Source organism: Meles meles, chromosome 19 (assembly GCF_922984935.1).
Source record: "Meles meles chromosome 19, mMelMel3.1 paternal haplotype, whole genome shotgun sequence".
NCBI classification, from domain to species: domain Eukaryota; kingdom Metazoa; phylum Chordata; class Mammalia; order Carnivora; family Mustelidae; genus Meles; species Meles meles.
In genome coordinates, this window is record NC_060084.1 from 4,590,044 (window position 1) to 4,605,693 (window position 15,650).

Below are 15,650 nucleotides of genomic sequence, written 5' to 3' on the forward strand. Positions count from 1 at the left end.
TACATAAACTGATGTAGGACCGTCCAGTGTGGGGAGACGTGAGGCTAAAGGGTGGTGGGAGTTTGTGGCCTGAATGACGCTCTGCCCGGTGGTAGATCAGAAAGCTTTGTGAGGAGACGGCATCTGCGTGCGGAGGAAATGAGAATACTTTTGGAGAGAGAGACGTTGTTCTGGGAGGAGGAAATCATACAGCTATTTTGTGGGAAGACAGTCAAAGACTTTAAAGCAGAACGGCTTTGATAAAAGAGGAAATTTGCTGCAGGCGCAGAAGCGGGGGGACTGGTCGCCAGTGCTGGGGGGACACAGGAGCAGGGGCAGGAGGCCTGGACTCAGGAACCCGAGCGCACTGCAGAGTGGGATTGGGATGGGTGGTGTAGGAGCATCAGGGGGCTGATAAGTTTAGGAAATCAGTCCATAACTCAGTTCAAGTCAGTTGGCTTAACTCTTTGTTAGGTGTTAACAAGATGCCGGGAACTTTGCATTCATGATTTCCAGTCCTCACAACAACTGGGCAGGGAGGGAAACTGAGGCGGACGGAGCCCAAGTCTCGCACCTGTGGTGGTCCAGGGAGGATGGGGAGCTGGCTCATGTCCAGACAGAGCAGTCTGCACGTGTTATCAACAGATGACTCTGGGCGCAGTCTCTCTATTACAAGATCTCAAGAGTTCTTTATTGGGCCATTTTGTCAGTGACAAAATTGAAGCGGGTGTTTTCGACGTGATTGATATTTTACTGGTACTTGAAGTAACGAGGAATGATGGCTGGGTCTTCAATTTATTTTTCTTCCTCAATTACTGTAACAGCCGAGATAAGGGGTGTTAAACTGGCTTAATTGGGTTGCCATCATAACTAATGGCTTGATTTTATCCCAACTAGCATATTTTAAGTAGAATTAATCGAAACGATCTTACTGCATCCCCCACGCAATCTAGAACTTGGTGGATCCCTAAAGAGAGTAAAACCACGGATCTAGGCATCTGTTGGAAGTTCAGGTCCCCTCCATCCCCAGTTTGGGCCTCTTGGGGCTGCACAACATCCCCCTCCCCGCTTTTAACCCATCTCAATGTACTCTGCACAGTATTTCCATTTTGAGTCAACCGGCATGATCAGAACATCTACTACACAGGGGACCGAGGGACAAGGCAGGTTGGGACACGATATATCTTAGCTTATGAAAAATCATCATCTCAGTGCATTCCATTTTAATCTTACAGCTGTTCTGCCTGATTCTATATCTGTGTCTTCTTGGGAACCCACATCACATTTTTCACTGGCAGACTCCAGTATGCTTTAGACAAGTTGCTAAGTCATGAGAACACGCTGCCGAATTTAGTGATAATTTGGCTTGTTTTTATGCTATCCTTCCCCCTATTCTTCAAAATGAAAATAGATAGGGAAAGGGCCACTTCGGTAATCCTAGCAAGACTTAATAGGGACGCTGAAGATAGTCTGGGCTTCCTGGCTCCCACTATCTCACATCCACTGAGCCCCAGGAAGAACCAGGATGGATTCCTGACCCGCCCCCCTCCTTTTTCCTTTAAACTCTCTGCAAAGTATGGGTGTTGGGAGCAAGGGGACTCGGGCTCCACTGAAGAAAGTATTTGTCTTTAGTGTTTAGAGTCACGACTCAGGTCTTCTCTGAGGCCATGTGGGCCATCAATAACAATCATGGAACGCTGAGGCATGTACAATTTGAGAACAGAAGGAGGGGGAGAAAGATGAGGTTATGGGGACGAAGAAGGCAGGAGGGCCAGCCTAATGGAATTCTGAGCAAAAGACGGTAAGCCGGGTATCAGCAGCTGGCCCTGCCTTTCCTGCCCATGACCATGCCCTGTGGGATTCCAGAACTCTTAGGAGAAATTGCTCGTGACGGTTTTCAGCCCACATAAGACAGTGAGACTAACATTTGACCTTTCTGGTGATTACCTGAGCAGAAGCGATAATCACACGGGGATTGACCCAGTGCTAATTGCTGCTGTTTGCCTCATTGTCAGCACATCCCCAAAGGGATCCCATCTTACTGCATTCCCGAATGTTCTCTCTCCATCTTGGTATTTTCCTGAACAGTTATTATTACCCACCCCACCCCCCTTTTAAAGAAAGTCTAGCAATTCTCGGTTCACTGAAGTCTTTAACAGAAGAGTTCCTGTGCTCTGAAAGGCACTATCTTAACCTTTTCAGAAAATCTGGACCCCATAAGGTAAATGATGATATTCATCTCCAATGATAAAATGCTTGCCAACACAAAAGGTCATACTTTGTTAGTCTATAGGATTAAATGCTTTATTTTTCCAATCATTGAACTGCAGCTCGTTCTGGTTTTAGCAAAACAGGAGCATTTCAGTTATAATGGGACCGCACTGTTAGGTGATTTATAACTCATTACAATTGTTAACAGTTTATGAAAAGTACCTGGTCTACCCTTGACCGTCCTGTGGGTTACAACATAGCCGTTCTTCGTAGGAATGGACCAAAGTGCCTTTCCTCCCCAAATGATCTAAACCCGGGCATCGTCAGTATTATTGTGATCTGACTCCAGAATCTATACAAACTGGATTTGGGGCCCCAAGCAAATAGGTCCAAAGAATTTTTTTTTTCTTTTAACCCTAGAACAGGTTTCCAGCCCTGATTCTGTCATCTTGTATTCCTCTATCCTGATCCCACAGTCTCTAATCTCTAAGAGGTACCTAAAAGAAAAATCTCTTTTGGTGTTGTCTGGTCATTGTTCTTCACTGGATAAGCAGAACGGTGTGTAGAAAAAGAAGATGGTAGTTCTATGCCTTTTGCCTAATATCACGGGTGACCTGAGAATGCGAGCTTTGCTTTGTTCCCTCGACAGACAAACTACCTCTCGCCTTTCCCGGCAGTATCAGGCCATCAGCCACGGAGACCGTCCTTCCACAGAGCGGGAGGATGTCAAGAGTCTGACTCTAGGGCATGCAGGTACTTGGACAATGCCTGAAAGGTTACAGCCCTCCTGGGGAAGGGACAGTGCACCCAGTACGTGCTCTCGTGTAGTTGTGTAGTTTTTGTGGTTTTTTTTTTTTTTGCTTAGTTTTTATTGAAATAGAGAAACACTTATGTTTCTATAAATACACAGTTTGAAGTTTTTACAATCTGAACCCACCCGCGTAGTCCAATACGAGAGGATCAAGAAATGCATCTACTGGGTAAGCTAGCGGTGGTGATGACCCTTGCTTGTGTTTCAGCTTTATATAGATGGAACCGTTCAGGATGTGGTCTTCTGACCGGCCTTTTGTGGTTCGGTACTACGTTTCTGAGATTCATCTGTGTTGCTGTGAAGAGCTGCAGATCATTCATTCTCCATGTCGTATACACTCAATTGTGTGAACGTTCCACAATCGACCTACTCCACTCTTAGAGGGCATCTGAATATCTTCCAGTGTGGGGGCTACGATGACTAGTGTTGTTATTCACATTCTGACACACACGTTTTGGTGAACGCACAGCCACAATTCCGTTGGATAAATAAGTGTGTAATTCCTGGATCACAGGGTGGACAAAGGTTTAGCCTTAGTCGATACTTCCAGTTTCCAAAGTGGTGTTACCAACTTACCCATCTACCAGCTGGATAGGAGACTCCCAATTATTTTCTATCCTTACCAACTCTTGGTGTGTTCCATCGACCAGTTCAACTATTTTGTGGGTACATCACTGTGCTGCTGGATTTCATTGTATTTTCTAGATTAATTTGCATTTTAATTTATATCTATGTAAATTATTTTTTATTTCTTTGATTAATGAAGTTGTGCATCTCTTCTGTGTTGTTGGCATTTGTTGAAGTGCCTGTTCAAGTTCCTTCCCCGTGTTACTTTGGGTTGTGTCTTTTACTTATAGATGGTAGGATTTCTTTGTGTTATAAATATCTTCTACTTTGTGGGTTACCTTTATTACTTTCTTAGTGATACCCTCTGATGAACTGGAGTTTTTAATTTTAATGTAATCTACCATTTCTTTTTTTTTTTGAGATTTTATTCATTCATTTGACAGACAGAGATCACGAGTAGGCAGAGAGGCAGGCAGAGAGAGATGGAGAAGCAGGCTCCCTGCTGAGCAGAGAGCCCAATGCAGGGCTCAATCCTAGGACCCTGAGATCATGACTTGAGCCGAAGGCAGAGGCTTTAACTCACTGAGCCACCCAGGTGCCCTAATCTACCATTTCTTACCCCTTTTTGTGGTGAATATGTTTGTGTCTTGGTTGAAAAATTTTTGCCTCTGTCAAGGACACCAATTATGTTCTCATATGTTTTTCTCTACAAAAGATATTATTTTACCTTTTGGCTCATAATATATTTAGAATGGATTATTGTATATTGTCTATGGTCTAAGAGAAGGGGCAGGATACATTTTTTTCATATGCATATTAAATAACCCAGTACTTTTATTGCAGAGACCATGCTTTCTTGTTTGAAGCCACCATGTCCTGGTGACAAACAGGGACTATGTGTGTGGGTTATCGACTTCTAAACTCTCTAATCTACTTCACTGGTCAGTTTTTTTCTGTCTTTGTGCAAACATCACATTTTATTTACTGTCTTTTTTTTCTCTCTAATAGGTCAGAATATATAATAGTGTATGTCCTCCAACTTATTCTTCAGGATTGCCTTGGCTATTTTTAGCCCCTGTGAACTTTATAATCCACTTCTTCCCCTTCACCTCAAGACAGAAACCTGGGATTCTGCTTGGTATCACGTTAAATCCTTTATGTCAGTTTGGACAGAATTCACATTTCAGTAGCATTGAGACTGCCAATCCATGAACATGGTATATCTCTCTACTTCATAGGATTAAAACTTCTCTTAGCAGTGATTTGGGATTTTCAACACAGAGTCTTTTTGATGTGTCTTCATATGGCAGGAGGGGCAGAGGCACTCTTTAGGGTCTCTTTTATAAGAGCATTCATCCTACTTACAAAGGCTTCCATCTGCATGACATAAGCACCCCCCAAAAGCCCTACCTCAAAATGCCATCATACTAGGGATTAGGTTTCAACACGTGAATTTTGGGGGGGACACAAACATTCAGACTACAGCACCAGCCATCCCATCTTCCATCACTTTGTATGTTTGAAATCTGGCGAATGTCTTAAAGAGAGAATGGTTTGTACATTTAACATAGGTTGGCTTCCTCTGTTAGGTCCTTGTTCCTGTGAGACCCCAGGAGATTTCGCTCTGTCCTTTAAAGGGTATTTGTCCATTGTGGGGGAGGGGGAGCAGCCATGTGTTTAAGGGCCCTCAAGTTTTCACTTTGGCATATGAGCTCCACATGACTGTTACCAGGATTGTTGGTTTATTTCCCTTCATTTTGGGTCCTCTGCCTGGGTCAAGCCTGACCCTCCCCCAGAATCAGAAAAGGCCCCCAGAGAGAAGAAATGGCTAGCTGTCTTATACTTTTTTTTTTTTTAAAAGAATCCTTCTTCCCTCTTTGATATTTTCATTGATCGAGGCTTCCTGGCTTCTGTGACTCTCTGATACCTTTAATATTAAAGACTTCTGTCATCTACCCTGATTTTCCTAGTTTTTGCAGTGGGGACAGTAATCTACTACTTCTTATTTGGAAGACCCTACACACATATCTTTTATCAACATGTTTTTTTTTTTTTTTTTTTTTTTTTTTAAAGATTTTTATTTATTTATTTGACAGAGAGAAGATCACAAGTAGGCAGAGAGGCAGGCAGAGAGAGAGGAGGAAGCAGGCTCCCCGCGGAGCAGAGAGCCCGATGCGGGGCTCGATCCCAGGATCCCGAGATCATGACCCGAGCCGAAGGCAGCGGCTTAATCCACTGAGCCACCCAGGCGCCCCTATCAACATGTTTTGATATAAATTCCTATGTGACTGTTTGGAGAAAATAATTTTATTTTGCTTTAGCTTTCCTAGTGTGATATGACAAAAAAAAATCTGTATTCTTTCATTCCATCAAATACACTGAATTTCTATAAATTAAATAAAATCAAATGCTTCCTTTGTCTAAAATTGAGACATCAGTTACACTATTAACTTTGATCGAATAGGTACGTGTTGGTTTTTCCTGGTTCAACATAATACCTAGAGAGAAGTTTTCAGTGAGACAAAAAGACTTCAAACAAAAGTTCCTTTGATTCATGAGGTCTTTTAAAATTTATGCTCTTTTTACACTAAGTCTTTTGGGCCTTGTTCAAGATTATCATCTCTAATGATGGTTGTGTATATTAATGTCAACCTGTTTTCTATTTATCCTTACATCTGCAGGGACATTTCGTCCTTTTGGAAACATCTGTGACACCAGATTTTGAATTTGGTTGTTTGATATTAGTATTAAAAGAGTTAGACAAAAAGGAGATTTCACACTATATTTTTCTTAGGACCATTGTTGGCTCCATTCTTTCCTTTATATAACCCCCACTGGGGTGAGATTAACATTTATTGAACATTTAATATGGCCTTCGATGGTGAGTGTAGAGGGGATGGCATTTCTCTTTCTCCTTTCTCACAACCTTCTAAGGAGGAATTATCTTCCTCATTTTGTAGAAGTGGAAACTGAGCCTCAGAGTCTATAAGCAGATTGCCTAGTGATAGCTGGAGAGAAGGCTCTTGTTGCCACAAAAATTAAAGTGTACTTCACTTCTAGGTTTTTTTTTTTTTTTGATGAATAATTACATAAAATATCTCATAAGGCAATGATAACTGTATTTGCTGTATTTCCACCTTTCTTCATGCTGTTCTTAGCTGAGTATTTTCTCTACAAGTACAGGGACTTTTCAGAACTCTGAAATGATTGCTTTCATTGATACTAAAAATGGACACTTTTAAATTCAAGCAGCATTTAAAACATTCTTGACTTATTGTCACCCCCTGTTTATGCTCTTAGCACTCCTGTCTAGACCCGCTCCTTCTACAAAACTTACCTGTTCTCATGGCTCCCATCTCTTCTGTGTGGGTGACTCTCTAAGAAAAACCTCCTTACCTCTACTTTAGTCTCATGGGGACATCAACTCAACATGCACCCCATAAAGATGACATTGGAACGATCCTTTGAAACCCACTCCACTTCTATCAATGGAATAATCATCCCTGGTTTCTGGACTAGAAAACGGAATATCAGCTTTCTCTACTTTATGTTGAGCATGTAGCTTTTTCAAAGTCTTGCTTCTTCCTTCCAGATGTTTTCTAGACCCGTCCTCTCTGGTCCATTTCTTTTGCCACCAGGCACTTAACCCTTGCAACTCAGACACCAGCTGTGGCTTTCAATGTACCTCCTGACTCTAGACTCGCTCCATCTGGAGTCACTTCACTGCTTCATGTTTCCCTTACCCTGATTTCTGTCCCAGCATTAGAATGCCTCCCTGCCTTCCACGTCATCATTTTGCATTTTCTACACTGGGGGTTATCCTTCTAAAGCACAAAGATTATTTGTAATCAAATCAAACCCTTTGGCATAGCATATGGAGCATTTCATGATCTAGTTTGGGATCTATTCCGCCAATCTGTTGAATGCCTGCTCTAAATCGGGCACTGTGAGAGCAGCCGGGCATTCAACACAAGGCCTAGTACCAACCTTAGAGCAGTAGATGCTTGGCCAACTCTCTGATCTTAGCTTCGTACATGTGGAACCTACCATGCAAGTCTTCTCGGTGTGCTACCTATCCATATTCTTCCAGGCTTCTCTTTTAGAATGCCTTGCCTTTTCTAATCAACAAAAATAAAAGGCAACATACTGACTGAGAGAAGATATTGGCAAATGACATATCCAATAAAGGGTTAGTATCCAAAATATATAAAGAACTAATACAACTCCACATCCAAAAAACTAATAATTCAATTAAAAATGGGTAGAAGATGTGAATAGGCATTTTTTCTCAAAGAGGGCATATTGATGGCCAACAGACACATGAAAAGATGCTCAACATCACAAATCATCAGGGAACTACAAATCTAAATCACAATGAGCTGCCACCTCACACCTGTCAGAATGGCTAAAGTCAAAGACACAAGACACAACAGGTGTTGGTGAGGATGTGGAGAGGAAGGAACCCTCATGCACTGTTGGTGGTACCCCTCAAAATACAAAAACACTAATTCAAAGGGCTCCATGCACCCCTATGTTTATAGCAGCATTATTTACAATAGCCAAGATATGGAAGCAGCCCAAGGGTTCACTGGTTGACTGGATAAAGAAGATGTGGTCTGTATACACACTGGAACACTAGTGAGCCATCAGAAAGAATGAAATCTTGCCATTTGCAATGACATGGATGGATCTAGAGACTATAACACTAAGCGAGATCAGTCAGAGAAAGACAAATACCATATGATCTCACTCCTACGTGGAATTTAAGAAACAAAGCAAATGAGTAAAAGGAAAAAAGAGAGACAAACCAAGAAACAGACCCTTAACTATGGGGAACAAACTGATGGTTACCAGAGGGGATGTGGGGGGCTGGGTGAAATGGGTGCCGGGGATTACGGAGACTACTTGTTGTGATGAGCACTGGTGATGTATGGAAGTGTGGAATCACTATACTGTACACATGGAACTCATATTATTCTGTAGGTTAGCTCTACTGGCATTAAGATAAAAAAGAAATGGGGATGGAATTACAAAAGTGCATTACCTTTTCTCAACTTATCCTTATTCCCGTAACCAATAAGCTCCCTGTGGCCACCCCCAAGGGAGGACCAGGGGCTCCTCTGGGCTTAGGTCCATCAGAATAGTGATGACATTGCTCTGCAGTCTTGGGCTTACTGGTCCAACTCCCCAAATCACTCATTAGCACATGGAGCACAGGAACCATGAATTATTCAACTCTGAGACTCTGGGACCAAGCATGGTGCGTGTGGATGAATGTCTGTGGGCTATTTCATCATGCAATTTCTTCCTCGAAAACTAAGGCAATCTTTTGGCTGCCGGCTCCAGCAAAGGACTTGTCTGGATGTTGTGATGCTTTGAAGACAGGACTTTTCAATGTACATCCAAATAGATTTCCACTTGTCTACACAGAGTGGATGCGGCTCTTCCCTCTCCCTCTCTTACCACCCACACCACACTCCCTTCCAGTTTTGATTCCTCTGCTCTGTGTTCTCAGGCCCCTCTGTTTCCTCCCCTGACACTTACCCAAATCCTACCTGCCCTTTGAGGCCAAACTCAAAGGTTGACTTCGTTGTGAAGCCCTCTCTGCCTACTGCCTGCCATCTTGATTGCGCGTTTCTCAGACACTGGTCTCATATGTGGTTTACATGTGAGTCCCTAGCATATGGAGACAGGGTCTGAAAAAGTCTTAGTTTACCTGTTCTTGTGTATCACGAGGACACGTACCAAAGGCCCTGTGAATATTCACTTTCATATATGCAACTCAAAACCAAATCTTTAGCCACAAGCAACTGGCTCTTTGGAATAAGAGGGAGAGCAAAACTTCTGGTGTGATTGACACAATGGACATCTCTGTTTAACATACCCTGAGACCAACTCTGACCCCCCACCTCAGCCAAAGGCAGATTATTAGCTTTGTGTCTGAAATAGACTATGTCCAGGATCTGACTTCTCATCCCTTCCCCTGTTATCAGCCCAGCTTACCCTCATACCTAGGTTGTCACTGTCTCCCATACTTGTGCCCTTGTCCCCTATGTCTGATCTCAACAGGGCAGCGTGATGATGTCATACTGTACCCTACTGAGCCCTCAGCCCCGGAGGTCCTGTCTCACCCACAGTAAAGGCAGAGGGTGGTATAGGGCCCACGTGACTCCCCACCATCTGTATCCCTACCCCCTGCCTGTCTCGCCCACTCTCTCTGGTCCAGCCCTCATGGCCTCCTTGGCCTTCCCTTAGGTAACTTCAGGGCTCCCATCTCCACCACCTTCATGTTTTTATGCAAATGTTGCTGCCGCAGCGAGGCTCCCCAGGGCTGCCTCATTACAACCGCAGCTCCCTGCTGTCCGCTATTTTTTATCCGTTTCCTGGTTTCATACATACATCGTATGCTTCTCTTTATCCCAAAAGGTGTATTATGTAGTTTACTCAATTTGCTTCCTTTCTCCACGGGAGTGTCAGCTGCACAAGGATAGCCGTTCTTGTTGGTTCACTGCTGTACCCCGGCCTCTAGAACCGTCTGTGGATGTCACATTAGTAGCTTTTGAATGAACAGCCATTGTTCTGTGATTAGGAAGCTCCTAGCTGAGTGCACCTGATGTCTTTCCACGGTCGCCTGGGGTAACAGGATAAAGGCTGTGGGACAATTCAGCCGTCAAGTTCGGTGACATCCTCTGGGACTTTCTTTCAACTTGCCCTAAGTGAAAGAACTGTCCCACAGATGCAGGCATGATGCCAAGATGAAAGGCATCAGGGCACCTCCCTAGCTGCGGCACCACCCCAAGACGAAGGACCATGAGCTCCCCACTCTGACCTCTAATTGGACAAATACTGGAGAATTCCAGGCTTTGGGGGTATTACTGACTTACTGTACGTTTAAATATTTGCCTTCCCTGCCTCTACACATTTCTGTTCTTCCCAAGAACACCTCTGAGTGTTATCAGAAGAAACGTAAAATGTAAAAATGCATTTATAACGGAAAAGTATACACTTGGTAGCAGTTTAGAAAGTACTCACCACTGTCGATGGCTAGGAAGAGGGCAGTGTACACGCTGTTGTGGACGAAGGGCGACTCGCGGTCCAGCACGGCCGTGGTATCAACGGTCCCATTGATGGGGTTAATATTCAGCCAGCCCGCTGGGTCCTTGTACACAGAATATCTGAAAAAAATATAATTCCCAAACAACATTCAGATGACACTCTGAATAGATTCAAGGAATATTCACTGAGGGGCGCCTGGGTGGCTCAGTGGGTTAAAGCCTCTGCCTTCGGCTCAGGTCAGGAACCCAGGGTCCTGGGATTGAGCCCCATATCGGGCTCTCTGCTCTGCATGGAGCCTGCTTCCTCCTCTCTCTCTGCCTGCCTCTCTGCCTAGTTGTGATTTCTCTCTGTCAAATAAATAAAATATTTAAAAAAGAAAAGAAATATTCACTGAGCAGTGGGAACAAGCTCCCATGTAGGTGCCAGATAATTCTTATTTTATTTTATTTATTTGAGAGAGATAGAGAGAATGAGAGAGTAAGCAATCATAGAAGACAGAGGAGCAGACTCCCCGCTGAGCAGAGAGCCCGATGCGGGGCTCCATCCCAGGACCCTGAGATCATGACCTGAGCTGAAAGCAGATGCTTAACCGACTGAGCCACCCAGGTGCCCTGGTGCCGCATAATTCTTTACATAAAACCAAAACATCACTGCAGTTGCGGTTGTTCATTCAGAAAGTGACGGCTGACCTCCAACTCTGTGCTCAGTATTTTGGGCATGCGCCTCCTTTGTGCCTCATGACAAGCCTGTGAGAAGAGAGCTTGTATCGGCCCAGTTCTCAAAGAGGCCGAGTCAAAGCCATCCAAGTCCAGCTATATTTCTTCAATACCCTGGCTGTGTCCCATGTACAGATCCGGGGAGAGGTGCTGTGAATGCACGGGCAGGACGCAAGGATGCTTCGAGGGACTGGCTATTCCCTCTGATGGAGAGTCACCCTGGGGACCTCACAGAAGATGCAGTGTCTAAACCGAGACCAGAGGAAAATGACAATGAGAAGACAGCCCAAGAAGAGAGAGCAATACAAGTTAACACATGGAATGGAGAGATTCACTAGAATGTAAGTCCCACAAAAGCCAGGATATCTGTTTGCGATCATGACCCCAGCTCCTAAAACATTGCTTAGCACACACACAACACTCAACAGACAGCTGCTGAATGAATACTGATGTACCAGAATGTGGGTGGTTGTGCTTGGGGCACGGCTTCTCTGGGGGACACTGAATGTGCAGGAATTTAGAGAGACAGATTTTAAAGAACCCGAACCACTGTTGTAAGGGGGTTGCGTTCTGGATAATGGGAAACCATCAAAGAACTTTAAAACATTACTATTTTTGGAGGCTGTCCTAAAAGTAATCCATGCTCATTCTAAGAAGTTCAAACAAAAGGTGCACTAGGTAAGAAATGAAAATCCCATTTTCATTTCATCAGGAGACTCTAACTGAACACGACTCAGAATTCTTTGAACTGAGTGGCTTGGATAATGTGGGGCTGTCCCAGTGACATATGGCAGGTGCCCTAATCACTTCTGTACTTGAGCCAGAGTGATGCTGGCCAGTGTTCTCCTGCCATTCCCCACCAGTCTTTGAAATATATGCCCTTGGGGTGCCTGGGTGGCTCAGTTGTTAAGCATCTGCCTTCGGCTCAGGTCATGATCCCAGGGTCCTGGGATCGAGCCCTGTGTTGGGCTCTCTGCCCAGCAGGGAAGCCTGCTTCTCCCTCCCCCACTCCCCCTGCTTGTGTTCCTTCTCTTGCTATTTTTCTATCAAAAAAAAAAAAAAAATATATATATATATATATATATATATATATATATACTCTTGAGGGGACATGAAAACTGATGGCTTATCAGCCAGGTAAAGATACCCAAAGTCCATCATTTCTGCCCAATACTGCTGGCTTTGGTTCTAAGGACATTTCAAACCTGATTTAACTAACAAGAGTTTGGGGCAAACTGCCACCCTAATCTTCACTGTGGAAACGATGTCCACATCCTAATCCTGGGGACCTGTGAATGTTACCTTCTATGGCACAGATGTTGCAGGTCTAATTGAGGGGAGGACCTTGGGGTGGAAAGGGGCTTCTGGACTCCCGCACTACATGGAACCTCAGGTGTCCTCATAAGACGGAAACAGAGAGATTTGAGACACAGAGAAGAGAGGAGGCAGAGACTAAACTATTGCAAAGGAGTCTCCCCTACAGCCTCTAGAGGAAGTGTGGCTCACCACGATTTTGGCCCGGTGAGACTGATTTTGGATTTTTGGCCTTTGGAACCAGGGAGGAATACATTTCTAGCCTCACCCGGTTTGTAGGACTCTGTTACAGCAGTTTGTTACAGTGACAATAAGAAACCAACACAGCAGGTGTAATATTCCCTGAAAACCAAACCATAGAGCCTTCAAGGTCATAGAGCCAGGATGTGGGCCCAGAGCCGCTGTTCTGAACCCCCACACTGAGCTGCTTCCCAGCTGACTCACTGGAGGGCAGTCAGAAGACACTGGCTGAATTTTGAGAAGCAGATATCTCCGAGGATAGAATGAAGATGACTCCAAGCGTCCTGGGTTAGATTCTTCCTGTGCAGGTGAGACCCGAGGGGCTGTCCACAGGAGTGTGAATTTAGGTCACCAGAACAGACCCGAGCACCTCTGTGTGCGTCAATCACGTCAAATCCAATTTTTATTTTGCAAAAGTAGGTGAGCCAGACCCTAGACTGCTGAACAATGCCAGGGAGTGGACCCTGTGAATGTTTCCCACAAGGCAGCGGGTCTGGTCTTCCTAGAACAGCCTGCAGTGCCCATTTCATAACAACAGTATCAGCAACAGCCAACAGTAAGCTGAGTGTTTACTACGTGCGAAGGCCCTTTTCAGGGAGTGTGCTGTGTCTACTCTTTCAGGCCTCACATCAACCGTGAGAGGCAGATAATATGATCATTCCCATTTCACAGATGGGGAAACTGAGGAGAGGCTGGCGGCCATACTGCTTTTCATTGTCTTACTTTTTTCCTATGAAACTCCAGGCTGTAGATTTCTTAGTTTTCATAGAACTTCTATCATTTAAAATCTGCTTGAATATTAAAACAAAAACAACTCTGGGACAGAATCTCTGTTTAGTTTTTTAAAAGGGTGCCATTTGAGTTTTCTCCAAGAAAAAAAAAATATTGTTCCAGAGCAAAAATAAGCCAACCAGCCAACCCAGACAGACAAAGCACTTTGCCAAGGTCAGGGGCGAGCGCGTGGCAATGTTAGGATTTGCACCCTGGCTGTCGGGTGCCAGGGGCCTGCTCTTAACCTCTCTGTCCTGGTCACACGGGATCCTGGACGTTGTCAGCATCACATGGGAGGAAAAGGCAGGGACGTCGGAGTGAAAAACCTGGACTTTCACTGTGTGACCTTGGGCGAGCTACTTGTTTGTTTCTGTTTCCTGGGGGAGGCAGGAGAATCCCCGGGCTCATGGGGGAGCTGTGAGGGCCAGGTGGGGCCCAGCACGAGGTGTGTGGCTCCCAGCAGAGCGGGTTGCACGGGGTCCGCTGGGGTCAGGTCCAGTATAGGATCCGCACTGTCCCCTGGAATGTGTCGGGAGCCCCAGCTCAATAGAGCCCCAGGGAGATGGCGTCCTGTAGGTACAACAGTGGCGGGGAGCATGGGGAATGAGGGGGGCTGAGGTCGTTTTCCCCATACTCCCTCGCCGCCTCAGTGGTCATTTCCTTGTTTCTCAAAAACAGAAGAAATGCATTACTCATAAGAATGAGCCGCTTTAAAAACACCTATCATTTCCATAGGAATTGATGCGTCTCCCTGCAAACTGCTGGCAAACTTCTAAGACTGGGCTGAAATGCCTCCTCCCGGTCACTCTGTAAGAGTCCCGGGTTAGAAGTCGTGATGTCAGGATGAGGGTTGAGTGGACCGTGCTAGGCCCCGTGCCAAACTCTTCCGTCGGCACCACATCCATTTCTGTGGTTCTGAACAACCAGATGAAGTTGGTATCTTCCCTGTTGTAAAGGTGAGATAACCAAGATTCAGAGAGGCTTAGCAACTTGCCCAGAGCAGCACAGCCGCCGTGGCGGAGACGGAATTGCGCACTGGTGTGTGGGACTGTGGATACCAGCCTGAAGGAGGTGCTTTTTGTTACTTATGCTCAGGGCCAGGTGTTGGCCGTTCCGTGTCCCTCAGGCCAGGGAGAGCACCTGGCCCCTGGCGACACCCAGGACATTCAGTGGCAGCCTGCCTCTGTTGGTTGCAGTCATCAGAGAAATGGGAAATGCAAAGAAAGGCAACGTTTGTTTCCTGTCTTACCAGGTAACAAGTTTGGAGCTGATTCAGCAGTGATTCGTGGTGGTTCCATGTATTTGAAACAAGGAAAAATCTAAATGGACCGTATTTTATTCCCTGATTACTCAAATCAGACTTTAGGATATAAATAAAAGCGTAATGAAATTATCTAGCTTTTCATGTTGGCAAAGAAACGACACTCTGTTTCTCCCTAGTCATGGTTTTGATCTCACGATACAGTTTCGTGGTATGATGAACATCTCTGCTGTTTCTCTTGCATGAGGAGAGTTCAGACAAGAAGTCGGATGCTGTCCACGAAGAACGGTGCCCAGTGCACTTAGGCCCGTCCGCATCACCCTCCCGGAGAAAGCAAGGACTTGAGGGTTTCACACAATAGCTGCTCACTGGTTTTCTTCCTTAAAAAAATAACCAGGTAGGGACGCCTGGCTGGCTCAGTTGGTTAAACGATCGATTCTTGATTTCGGCTCTGGTCATGATCTCAGGGTTGTGAGATCAAGCCCCACGTTGGGCTCTGTGCTGGGCATGGAGCCTGCTTAGGATTCTCTCTCCCCTTCTCCCTCTGCCTTTCCCCTCATTTGCATGCACTCTCTCTGTAAAAAAAAAAAAAAAAAAAAAAAAAAAATATATATATATATATATATATATATATATACATATAAAAATCAGGTACCCCTTAGCGCTGCTATTTACTTGTGTTTTCTCACGACCTTTAATTCTTTTCCTCTCTGGTAGTTATTTT

The 15,650-nt window shown here is 44.8% G+C and overlaps 1 protein-coding gene across 2 annotated transcripts in view; it reads right to left on the reverse strand.

Annotated features, from left to right (window-relative positions):
• CDH13 (cadherin 13) overlaps nt 1-15,650 on the reverse strand; it is a 1,016,524-nt gene that overhangs the window by 22,351 nt on the left and 978,523 nt on the right. For both annotated transcript variants that reach the window (XM_045989377.1, XM_045989378.1), the window contains one exon: nt 10,601-10,743. In XM_045989377.1, coding sequence (XP_045845333.1) covers nt 10,601-10,743 — 143 coding nt within the window. The remainder of the gene's footprint in view (nt 1-10,600; nt 10,744-15,650) is intronic.